We start from the raw sequence: 13369 nt of genomic DNA on the forward strand, positions 1-13369 counted from the left end.
TAAAATGTATAATCATTTCTGACTGGTCGTGGTGGTGCTAAATAGAATGAATTGCTGCCATTCTATACTATTGAGCATGTATTTTGTTTTTTAATTATTCAAGGTTTCTCCATGTTGTTTGTTGGTTGCTAAAATTGTGGTGTTGATGCACATTGAAGAAACCCAAGACAAGTAGTAAAGGTAGTGTTGGAATCTTTTTCAGATTAACTAAAATGCTTTATTCTTTTTTTCTTTTCTTTTTAAATCATCAATTTATGTAACAAAAGGGCATCCAGTTCTTGATAAGTCCAGCCTGGTTAAATTAGAATGAATCAATGGGTGTTGATTTGTGCTTTCTGCGGTTTGTTGGTCATGGGCACTCTGCGCTGTAAGGGCTCTTGTGGAAGTTGCAGATGGGAAGGCTTTAATTTCAATCACTGCTTCCTGCTCCTCTTCACAGGAAAATGTAGCTGAGGGAAGCAGGCATATCCAGGACTCAAGTATATTTCACTTCGTGCTGGTATCACACTATAAAATGGAAAAAAACTAATCAGTGTATAAGCACATAACCACATTACCAGGTACCTAAAACCTTTTTACATTAAATCACAGTGGCAAACATGTTTAACACAATGATACCAGAGTGTGATTATTCAATAATTTGGCTCACCTCCCTGTAAGTGTAAAGTATGAAAAGTAGACTGACTTTTCTTTTTAACGTCTACCACCATGATGAGTTACACTATTAGGGAGTTAGGGTTTTAATGCCATTTTTTAAAGGAGCTGATGGCCTTTGGTCATTAAAGTATAAATGAACACCCTTCTAAGATTCTGTAGCCAGGAGCAGGTTTGAAATTGAACCCAGCTGTTCATTTTTTCATTTCTGTATTCCTTTCAAATTATAACAGTACTGTCGTGATATACTATTGAGTTCATGCATTTTTATTTTTATGCAACACTTGCAGCTGTTGCCACAACTCCCATATGCTTGTGTTTGGGCATATTCCTTCTTCCCATTCATTCCCAAGTCATTTCTAAACTTGTGACTGGCCTCAACAATAATAGAGGTCAGACTTTTGTCTTGAAAGAGACCACTGCAGAAGCTGATTTCCAGCAACTACAGGTATATCAGGAGCAGAAGTTTTTATCCATCCTCTCTGGCTAGCATAGTTTTAAAGCATGCTACATTCATAATTTCCACTGACTAAAACTCTTCTTGCAGCATGAATAGGTATTTAGCACATTTCCACTCCATTCCATTATAGGCAAGAATCCAGGTTAAGGGTATTAGCTGAAAACATATGTATGCAGGAAATATTCAGGGGAGGGCGTTTTTTTAAATTCAACTTTCTTAAAAGTATTTAAAAAAATGTTTCATTCAGGCACTGAAATTAAGGATGTTTTAGGGCCTTGACAGTAATGATCATATTGGAGGGCATTTTTTTCATTTTACTACTTCCTGTCTGACAATTATCACAGGCAGGGAGTGACTTTCTAAAAGGATAGTTGACTCAAGATTGTTAAAAGTGATATCACATTTCACTCTTTACATGCATATCATGATGAATATACATAAATAGCATACCATATATTTATATATCTAAAGTTATTCACACAGCAGTGACCAGCCACTTACTTTTTGAAAGATTAATTTTATTGAAAGGGACATTGAGAGGAAACGTCCGTTGTAAGAAAGATGGTAAATGCTTATCTTTAAAGTCAACCAAGTAGATTTTAACATCTGCAAGAAATGTTGTAGTTATGTAAAAATAGTTTATATTCATAAATTTAAATTTTTTTTGTGAATTCAGGTGGTAAATGGACTTTAAGTTGTTGTCTTTGTAGTTGGAAAATGCTTGTTTCGAGTAATAGGAAAAGAATGCCTATTTCCGAATGTTTTAGAAATTATATGAAAAGCTTAAATTTATCATTACATATTTCAGTTCCAGCATCTGAACAGCAACCTAGAGAATTCAAGGTAATAGATTACTAAATATGTATGCACTGTGGCCTGAAACACCCACCAGACTTCATTGAATACAAGCCAAATGACAGTTGCACTCACCCAAAACATAAAATTAAGATGCATTACAATTATAACAAAATTGTGAAAAAGCACCAGTTACATGACAAATGGCATAGTGAGGAACAGTAAGATTTTAAAACAGAACAGTCGCATAACAAATATTTCTTCACTATATTCTTCAGGGTATTCACTCGTCGTTCACTGTCAGCTATTGCATCTGGGTAATAAAACATTATTGTATTATAACTACATACCACATACATTTATATTCACATCAGATTAGGCAGTTTGACCATTTACACAAGTTCCTGATAACAGAACTGTAGAAAAATGAGACCAGTCAGAACACATTCTACCTTAAATAATCACCAATACAATATAACTCACTATTTTCAAAAAGAACAGACGGAATAGTTTGACACTGCAATTTCATAATTGGAAAGATTTTGCATTTACAACCATTACAACAAGTGCTAAATGCAATAAAGAAATGCTTAACTAGGATTGTGCAGTAAGTAGTGAATGAAATAAACTCCTGATTCTTACTGACATTAAGGTAGCAGTAAAAACTGCTAAAAAAAATGCATTGGAAGTTATAATTCAGTGTAAAAAAGTAGAATGGTCATGTTAACTATTACCCTGATGGCATCACCATTCTGCATCCTAAGATCTCTTTCAATGTTTCCATTTTGTCTATCAGTGTAATGATGGTCTTTGTATACCAGGCTGTTCACATAAACTTTCTCTGAGCAGGAAAATGGGTAATAAACATACAGACTAAAATGGGTCAAATGCATATGAAAGTTTAAGTTAAAGACAACGTTAAACATTAATGACAACGTGCATAGTGACAATGTAATACAAAGAAACTAAAGGCAGATAACTTAAAGTCTCTGGCCAACTGTCTGTTTGGTGCACTCTATGTAGGCGGGACAAGGACTAAAGCACTTTATCAAACTGCTCCCCTCTTCTTGTTGCAGAGGACGCAGACACTGCTGTGTGCTTTTAGTGTGATGAGGTTTTGGTCAAACATTTCAAGGCATCCAGATGAAAAGAATGAGATGGAAACAGGTTGCCAGCACTCAAGAAGACTTGTGTTCAAACATGTAGTAGTAGCGATACATGACAGCAATGACCATTGCAACAATAGCTGGCATCAACCACGCTGTCCAGGAGCGGCTGAAAAAAATAAAATAAAAAATTTTAAAAATTTATTAATTGTTTGAACCATCACAATTAAAATGGCCAACACAAATGAGAAAGGCAACTATCAGCTATGAATTGTATATAGTTATGGCTATGTTTTTTTGTTTGTTTTTTACTTTGCCTTTAATATTAAAATAGTTAAATATAGAAATCTTATTAGATTTTAATACATTTATAACGATTTTAATTTATTTATTTTTATAATTTCACTTTCCCGTTTTTCTTCTCCCTTTTAATTTCCAGAAGGAAGAGAAACTACAGTGATCAATGTTCACTTGCAGCAAGAATAAGTATGAAAACAGTAAACAATGAGCCTGATACAAGGTGTTCATCACGATGACTCACCTGAACTCTGAGTTTGCTGCATCTTCATCCTGTAGCAGGAATAAGGATACAAATTAAAAATAGATCTTGTTCGATTTAGCCACTAACCAAAAACTGTATCGTCTTTGTTCATTCTGTTCCAGTAACTTTTCTGTTGCAATTCAGTTAACAGGCTTACCTTTGTGTTCTCCTTTTTTCTGTCATCCTGCAAATAAAATCAATAAATTAGTATTAATATCTTCATGTGATGGCTGATAAGCTAGGCTAAGCTAAGAATAAAAATTAAGTCAGTTTCTTAGGTAGTCCATAGTTGATGATCCAAATGTACTCATGAATTACCAGTTTAATATTTACTGTTGACAGAATTTAAATATGAAGTAGTTAGCCTACACAATATCAGTTCTAGACTTTGGAGCATGGACACACGCCAACCATTTATCTTGTTGACAGTCACATCGCAATCACTGTCACAAGTGTGACGTTTTTGGGACTGGTAAGTAAAAGCATCAGAAAGCTGATAATCACACAAAAATTATTTCCTTTGTGGTTGCATACACTGGATTGAATGATGATATGAATATGTTATAATGAATATGTTCTGTTGTTGGTAGAGACAAACTTGTAAAGGTGCCAATAACTGCAGAAATAAGTCCCTGGAGAGCCAGACCAATAATCAGAAAGCAAGGAGAGTTTCTGCCCTCAACAGTCTTCTGAATCTTGTAACTTGTATTTGTTGTTAATATGTATACAGCAATTGTTGCAAAGCTGTGAGCTTGAAAAAGACTCCAGCAAAACTAGTGATATAGTAACGTAAAATGTTGGGGGAAATAAACCACTATTGGGGGCAATACAAAACTGTGTTCACCTAAAAACTAATGACATGAGAAGGAATGTGCTACTATTTCAATTACACAGTATGGTTTTCTTGTCTCACTATAGCATATTATCTTGATAATTACGAAACAAAATAATCAGACATGGCAGACTTTATAAAACACAATTTAAATAATAAATAATAAAGTTGGAAAACGTAAAACCATTGAATGTGCAACTTTGTCTTATCTCACATACTGTCACTGTTTGCTGTAGGATGGGCCCCCTTTGGGTTAACTGTCAATTTAGATAGCTGAAGCCTCTGATTAGCTTTAAATAAACTTTGGATGTATTTTTACATGGAACAAAGACCGATTTTTTTCTTCCATCACTTTCATAAGAAGCGCATTCGGAGAGCTTGTTTTTGATGACCAGTATGAAAAAGGGAGGAATCAAAACTTACTTTTCAAAGTCTATATAGGCACCAGACTATTGTTTTAAGACAGATTTGAAATTGTGAACCTGTCCTTGAGCTTTGCTCAGTTTCCAACAGGGGAAATTTAATTTTTGTTTCATCACGGAACAGAATTTGTTGCCTCAGGCGCTCATTCTTTCACATGCCTGTATTGAGTGTTCTGGCGCACAGTCATGCTTTTTTTTTCAGCCACTCTTCCATGTAGACTACTGAGATGATCTTTAATTGCAGCCTGAGCCTTAGAATTAAGCAATGATAATGATTTAATAGCAGTTAAACTTCAGTATTTGACAGAGGGATGTGGATATCATGTGAAGATACTACAGACAGGGAATCATATCTTTCAGAGCTAACATCTTACCATGTGAAGCTCCCCAACGCAGTACTGCTGGAGCATCTCCCTGGCATCTGTGGAATGACCCACATCCTCAAAACTCTCTGTTGCGTCTGCACCTGCCTGCTCCAGCAAAACTTCCTCGCCTCCCGGATGCTGAAATCATAGAATTAATTAACACAGTCACTCAGTGTTGAGCATGTTCATTTCCTTAATTCCCCCACACTCACATTAACCTGACGCAATAAAAACACACTTGAAATCACAGGCAAATTTGTGAAATGCAACAATATGGTCTTTTGGTGGTGGAAAGTAACCAAGTATATTTACTCAAGTACTGTACCTAGAGTATTTCCATGTTATGCTACTTCAGTAGGGGTAGGGGGGTAGTAAACAGTACAGATAGACAGGAAAGGGTTACAGATGGATTTGAAACGGCCGCTGCCAAGGACTCAACCTACATGGGGCCTGTCAGCCTACACGCTCTACCGGGTCAACTAGAGATTGCCCCTACACCACTATATTTTAGGAGGGAATTACCATGCTTTTTTCCTCCACTCCATTATTAAAATGCTGCTAACATGTTTAAACATCTACAATACCCTACCCTGCCTAAAAAGGAAACAAACAATGCCCTACCCTGCCTAAAAGGATACAAACACCCTAATCTGCCTAAAGGACACAAACAATGCCCTACCCTGCCTAAAGGATATTTACACCAGGCACTGCAAGAAAGCAGGAGCTTAGGAGCTTCTACCCTGAGGCCACTAGGATCCTAAATGAGAAGACTAACGTGGATAATCATTTTCAAAATGTGTGAAGGTCCATTTTGCATAATGTGTACTTGTGAATTGCATAAACATCTCCAAGATCAGATCAATACTGTCGTTTAAGGACTCTGAGGTCCTCATTCATGCCTTTGTGTCATCTAGGCTAGATTATTGTAATGTCCTCCTGTCGGGTCTGCCAAAGCTGCAGCTCGTGTTCTGACCGGAGCCTCCAGATATGAACATATTACACCAGTGTTATCCTCTCTACATTGGCTCCCTGTTCATGCCAGAGCAGATTTTAAGGTGTTGCTGCTAACCTATAAAATATTAAATGGCAGCGCACCGTTGTATCTTAAAGACCTAGTGAACCCCTATGTGCCTGCTCGAGCCCTGCGTTCTCAGGGGATGGGTCTTCTGAGTGTCCCAAAGATTAAAAAGAAGACAATTGGTGAACGGGCTTTTTCTTTCCGTGCACCGACATTGTGGAACAGTTTACCTCTGGACATCAGGCAGGCTTGTTCTGTTGAGGCTTTTAAAGCTAAGCTAAAGACCCATCTGTTTACTGTTGTGTATGAGGCCTAATTTCTCTATGTTTTCCTGAGAGTTCGAGTGTGTGTTTATTTTTGTTTCAGTTACTTGAAATGTTTTTAAACTGTATTTTCTATGCTCTGTACAGCACTTTGACCTGAAAGCGCTTTACAAATAAATGTATTATTATTATTATTATAATGAATACTTTTGATAGCAATTTGCTAAAACCCGGTACATCTATCCTGGTTGTATGGTTAATGTTATGTGTGCATTGTCCCTGTTCAAATAAAAAAAACATAACAGTTAAGTAAGTTATATATTTTGTTTATCCGTGCGTGGTGCGTCCATAAACTTCCTTTTAAAGCTTTGAATGCAGAACTTTCCCTAATGGAGAATTTAAACTCTGTAGCATTATTAATTTTACTTTAAGGATCTATTATCTTACAGTTGACTATAATTTAAGTGTCAGACTCCTATGAAACAGGATCATCAATATGGAATATTCACAATTTGGTCTAAGTTCCTGTAAGTAGTTACAATGAATATTGCTGTTAATGGGTAAAATAAATGTCATACCAGGTAACTTATCGCTTGACTGGACCTTGTTTAACACACACGTAACTCGAAATCTAAACTTTATATGGATAGCGTCGCTGTTCGTGAACAGCTTGAATGAAGGCAGTCAGCACACGTTACACGTCAACACAACGCTAACACTCGTTTTGTAATTCCAGTTAGTAATCTTAGCCGAAACAGGTAACAAAAGACGTTTTGCACAAACTTAAAAGTTGACAGCAATATTGCTAAAGCAGTTGCTACCAGAAAGTGTTTCTTACCTCTTCAAGGAAACCTGTAATGTCGTACACTTTATCGTGGATGATGACCCATGTGTCAGTGCTCACATTATGTGCTCTTATTTCTTCTAATGTGTAATATTTTACACCGCATTCTACTGTTTCGCCGTTCCCCTCAACAGTGGTATAATTAGCGGGTCCACTCCCTGTGTTAATGGGGTTGTTGATAGTTTCCTCACCCATTCTAACGTTAATACAAAAACCTAACTATGTCGAAAGAGCAGCAAGCTAACGTTAGCTTCTGTTATCCAGGTAACTTATGGATGTAACGTTAACGCAAGCTAACGTTAGCTACGTGTACGATCAGTTTTGTCACTGTTTGAATAAGGTTAGTTTAAAAAAGCTCAAATTACACCGCAGAGGCGAGAAGACATAAACACCTGTATTAGCACACAAATGCTAAAACACGTTACGAAATAGAAAAAAACCCACCCTAACCCACAAGCACATCAGCAGATATATAAACCGAGTATGCGTGTTAAGCACAAACACGACAATTGACCAATGAAACTCTGACTTTCGCAGTGGCGACCAATCAAAATCGACCACTTGATGATCATGAGACTAGGAAATTTGCAAAGGTTGTCAACTTTGCACTGTCTTTGCGCATACGAGTTTTTGCCAAGCCCCCAGGAACAGCGCTATGCTTTGATGCAACCATGGGCTTAGCGGCCAACGGTGGAATTGCAACGTCTGGCAACCCGCCGGCCCAGAAAGACTTTACCCATAGACTATATATTATTATAGACAGTAAATATATACCATATTCAGGTGTAAACACTCACAACCTCAGAACGCAGAAAAAAACAGCATATCTTCATGTAATTTAATATATACATAAATCAATCAATCAATCAATCAATCTGTAACATGTATAATGTGCCTCTTTCTGTGCTGATGGAGGCATTAAAACAGTTTAAATAAGTGGTGATGATAATACATGTGTATGGGGATTAGGGTCTAGTGGCCTGAGGGTAGAGTCTTTCAGTGCTGGCCTGGATCTTTATTCATTTTATTAGCCTTTTTCTGGCAGCTTCTTGTGTAAATAACCTTTAGGCAGGCCGGTTAGGGCCCCGCCTATTGTATGTTCAGCCCATAGACTGTAAATAGCCTATTATTATTATATTTACATATATACAATATTTTATATTGGTTCAGCCAACAAACCACTCTTTGCAGGTCTTTTCATTACAAGACCTTTCATTACAATACATTCAGGTAGTTGTCAAAGCCTTGGGGGAACCTTAAGTCTTATTGTTTCAGGAGACACTTGAAAAGAAAAGACACTATTTTCAGTAAGCAGCATAACTTTTGGTCCGGCAAACCCACCAGATGCGACAGCAGCAAAAACACTTAACACATGAGATTCAAAGTTCAAACCATGTCACCCCCCACCCCACGTCTGAATCTAATTTGCGTAACCTCCCACATAACTCAGTGCAACATTCAGGAACCGCTTGTTCATGCCTATTATATTGGCAAGTCTAGTGCCAAGTGCATACAGTTATTCCTGGTCTGTAAGCTTAATGTTTGATGTATTTAATATTTTTCCACATAATGCACTAGCCTATATCAGCACTTATCGCAGAGATCATAATGCTTTGATACATGTTTTCACATCTTGGTTGCCTCAAGGGGTGGTAACCCTTGAACACCATGGTGGACACCGGTGGTCAAGGAAGCCGCCCGACTGAAGGAGTCTTTCTGGGATATGTTATCCCAGAGGACTCCGGAGGCAGTTGCAAGGTACCGGAGGGCCCGAAGGGCTGCAGCCTCTGCCGTGAAAGAGGCAAAGCAGCGGGTGTGGGAGAAGTTCGGAGAAGACATGGAGAAGGACTTTCGGTCGGCACCAAGGTGCTTCTGGAAAACCATTCGCCACCTCAGGAGGGGGAAGCGGGGACCATCCAAGCTGTGTACAGTAAGGATGGGATGCTGTTGACCTCAACTGAGGAGGTAATAGGGCGGTGGAAGGAGCACTTTGAGGAACTCCTAAATCCGACTAATACGCCCTCTATGGTAGAGGCAGAGCTGGAGAATGATGGGGGATTGTCGTCAGTTTCCCTGGTGGAAGTTGCTGAGGTAGTTAAACAACTCAACAGTGGCAGAGCCCCAGGGATTGATGAGATTCGTCCAGAAATACTTAAAGCTCTGGGTGAGGAGGGGTTGTCTTGGTTGACACGCCTCTTCAACATTGCGTGGAAGTCGGGGACGGTGCCTAAGGAGTGGCAGACCGGGGTGGTGGTTCCCCTGTTTAAAAAGGGGGACCAGAGGGTGTGTGCCAATTACAGGGGTATCACACTTCTCAGCCTCCCTGGTAAAGTCTACTCCAAGGTGCTGGAAAGGAGGGTTCGGCCGATAGTCAAACCTCAGGTTTAAGAGGAACAATGCGGATTCCGTCCTGGTCGTGGAACAACGGACCAGATCTTTACTCTCGCAAGGATCCTGGAGGGAGCCTGGGAGTATGCCCAACCAGTCTACATGTGTTTTGTGGATCTGGAAAAAGAATGACCGGGTCCCCCGTGAGATACTGTGGGAGGTGCTGCGGGAGTATGGGGTGAGGGGGTCCCTTCTCAGGGCCATCCAATCTCCGTATGACCAAAGCGAGACGTGTGTGTCCGGGTTCTCGTCAGTAAGTCGGACTCGTTTCAGGTGAGAGTTGGCCTCCGCCAGGGCTACGCTTTGTCACCAATCCTGTTTGTAGTATTTATGGACAGGATATCGAGGCGTAGTCGGGGTGGAGAGGGGTTGCAGTTCGGTGGGCTGGGGATCTCATCGCTGCTCTTTGCAGATGATGTGGTCCTGATGGCATCATCGGTCTGTGACCTTCAGCACTCACTGGATCAGTTCGCAGCCGAGTGTGAAGCGGCTGGGATGAGGATCAGCACCTCTAAATCGGAGGCCATGGTTCTCAGCAGGAAACCAATGGAGTGTCTTCTCCAGGTAGGGAATGAGTCCTTACCCCAACTGAAGTAGTTTAAATACCTTGGGGTCTTGTTCGCAAGTGAGGGGACAATGGAGCGGGAGATTGGTTGGAGAATCGGCGCAGCGGGTGCGGTATTACATTCAATTTATCACACCGTTGTGATGAAAAGAGAGCTGAGCCAGAAGGCAAAGCTCTCGATCTACCGGTCAGTTTTCGTTCCTAACCTCACCTATGGTCATGAAGGTTGGGTCATGACCGAAAGAACGAGATCCAGGGTACAAGCGGCTGAAATGGGTTTCCTCAGGAGGGTGGCTGGCGTCTCCCTTAGAGATAGGGTGAGAAGCTCAGTCATCCGTGAGGAGCTCGGAGTAGAGCCGCTACTCCTTTGTGTCAAAAGGAGCCAGTTGAGGTGGTTCGGGCATCTGGTAAGGATGCCCCCTGGGCGCCTCCCTAGGGAGGTGTTCCAGGCACGTCCAGCTGGGAGGAGGCCTCGGGGAAGACCCAGGACTAGGTGGAGGGATTATATCTCCAACCTGGCCTGGGAACGCCTCGGGATCCCCCAGTCGGAGCTGGTTAATGTGGCTCGGGAAAGGGAAGTTTGGGGTCCCCTGCTGGAGCTGCTCCCCCCGCGACCCGATACCGGATAAGCGGACGAAGATAGATGGATGGACATGTTTTTAGAGTCTCTGCAGTGCACATTAAAGTTTTGTGTCCATCATCAAAAACATTTACTTTGTATTGGGGGAAGTGTTACATGTGTTCTGATGTATTTATGTTCTTTTTTCAAAACTGTTTTAAAGGGAGTAGAATAGAATAGAATAGAATAGAATGCCTTTTATTGTCATTATGCATGTACAACGAGATTAAAGCAACTTCTTTTCCAGTGTCAACATATACGTAAGAGAAATGTAACATGGAATAAAATGAGTAGTGCAAAATAAAAAGGGGGAGAGTAAGGTGCACAGTTCTGAGACGCTAGCCTACTGCATTTAGGGATTTGAATTGATTTTTTTGTACTTTTACTCTATTTCTCTTGTTCTTACACTTGTTGTTTTAATCACTCAGTGCACTTTAGCTTTTAAATGTAATAACCTAAGTATTTTCTTTCATATTTATTGTTCACATGTATTGCCCATTATCCAACCATAACAAAGGATGAGAAAGGTTGGATTTGAGAACAAATGGAGATAGATGTTTTAATAAACTCTGTTTCATAGAATTATAGTGTGTTAGTAGCAGTTTAGTAAGGTTTTTTTGTATTTTATTTTTAGGCCTTTAGACTAATGTAATGTAAACTATATCCTGTTCTACATACTCCAGTACGGTAGGCAAGCATTATTTTCTCAGGATGGTGAAGGCATGTCCTGCCATACTCTGACACTGCCTCTGTGTTTTACCCTTGGATCAATGTTTTTTAAGCCAAGGACCCCTTAACTGAAAGAGATGTAGCAGGGACCCCTACTACATACTTTTAATTTTCGAAAAAACTTAAAAAAATTAACAATTATTTGGAGCCCCCTCAGCATTGACTCTGAGGACCAACTGTTGCAGATCCCTGATGTAGACTATAATAAAAGGTCTTACCCATGGTCTTAGCCTACTGATCTTACCCTAACCCTTAACCAATCCCACCATGGATGTATTGAGAGAACAGGTCGGATAAGGCAAGACTTTCTTCAACCCAACCAACAAATGCAAATAGTACAGCCATCTATCAGAGGGAGATTAGGGGGGATCATGCCTATATAAGCCGACAACCTATGAAAAAAAAATTGGCGAAGCTCTAACCCTAGTGGAGGATTGGGGAAGGAAATGGGGGTTTAGATTCTCTATTGAGAAGACTAAGGCTATGTTTTTTACGAGGAAGAAAATAGATGAAAGTATGGACAGGGGAGACAGTGGCACAGGAAATGTCTATTCATGACAAGAACTTTTGTCCAGGAGTACTGTGGCCATCAGTTCCTTTATGGCAATTGGAGCTCCCAAAGACTGATTTAGAGATACTTGGGATTAAGTCAGAAAATCCTGAATTAGATTTGGTGCGTGAATTCCCGTGTCATATAATAGAAAAATATCAGGAACACATATTAATGTTTACTGATGGTTTCAAGAAACAGGTGCTACAGGAGCAGCTGTTGTTGTACAGAGGTGAAATGCCCAAGTGTGTAAGAGAACCTCAAATTTCCTAAGTGTGTTCACAGTGGAATTATATGCAATCCTGATGGCAGTACAATGGACTGAGCAGATTCAGAACCGTAAAGTGTTGATATGTAGTGACTCTGTGTCAGCTATCAATAGTATTGGGAAAGGGTCATCAAAGAGTCGACAAGACCTTGTGTATGATATTCTTCTGGCAATTAGAGATGTGAAAAGGAGAGGGGTAGAAATATCATTAATTTGGGTCCCAGCTCATGTAGGTATTGCAACAAATGAAAAGGTCGATAAGTTGGCCAAGAAAGCTGCTCAAAAGGGAATCATAGATGTCAACATAAATCTATCCAAGGCGGAGGTTAAAAGTATTGTGTGGCAGGGAACAATTTTAAAATGGCAACAGCTTTGGGAGCAAGAAAACAAAGGGAGGCATCTATTCTCAATATCTAGTAAGGTAACTGACTCAGTTAAAATTTGTAAAAGAGGGGAGGGTAGACGTAAGGAAGAGGTTATTATTTCTAGAATGAGGATTGGTCACACATTGCTGAACAGCACTTTATTTATTTTATGAAAACACCAGAGTGGCTTGTGTTCATGTCAGGAACCTGAGACAGTGCAGCATGTTTTGATTTCTTGTAGAAATTATGACCGACAAAGACAAGATCTACTCAGAGAATTGCGAGAAATTGGCTTGGAAGAAGTATCTCTGAAAAGTATTTTAGATGTAGGGCCAAGTGGGAGGGGAAAACGTTGTTTGTTCAAATTTTTAATAGTCACTGGACTGTATTACAGGATATAGTGCACTAAGGTACTAGTTCCATAGATAGCAGCAATGCAACTTTTTGGATGCCGGCTGCCGTAAAATCCCAAAGAAGAAGAAGAAGAAGAAGAAGAAGAAGAAGAAGAAGAAGAAGAAGAAGAAGAAGATGAAGAAGAAAATTGGCGTACGGTAGGTGGCGGTATGCAACTAAAAAAAGTTGGTA

The 13369-nt window shown here is 39.8% G+C and overlaps 1 protein-coding gene across 2 annotated transcripts; it reads right to left on the minus strand.

Moving 5' to 3' along the window:
- Nucleotides 1-1611: 1611 nt before the first annotated feature.
- On the minus strand, nt 1612-7800 carry LOC116067792 (cytochrome b5). Of its 2 annotated transcripts, XM_035999571.1 has the most exons (6): nt 7703-7800; nt 7295-7654; nt 5185-5313; nt 3714-3740; nt 3557-3585; nt 1612-3184 (listed from the first exon to the last, which is right to left on the minus strand). In XM_035999571.1, exons 2-6 carry the CDS (start codon nt 7493-7495, stop codon nt 3088-3090), a joined length of 483 nt encoding a protein of 160 aa, XP_035855464.1. In that variant the 5' UTR covers nt 7496-7654; nt 7703-7800; the 3' UTR covers nt 1612-3087. The 2 variants fall into 2 exon arrangements, with proteins under 2 accessions (XP_035855464.1, XP_031180233.1); XM_031324373.2 differs by having other exon boundaries at nt 7295-7777.
- Between the last annotated feature and the right edge of the window lie 5569 nt (nt 7801-13369).

Source organism: Sander lucioperca, chromosome 3 (genome assembly GCF_008315115.2).
Source record: "Sander lucioperca isolate FBNREF2018 chromosome 3, SLUC_FBN_1.2, whole genome shotgun sequence".
In the NCBI taxonomy this organism is placed as follows: domain Eukaryota; kingdom Metazoa; phylum Chordata; class Actinopteri; order Perciformes; family Percidae; genus Sander; species Sander lucioperca.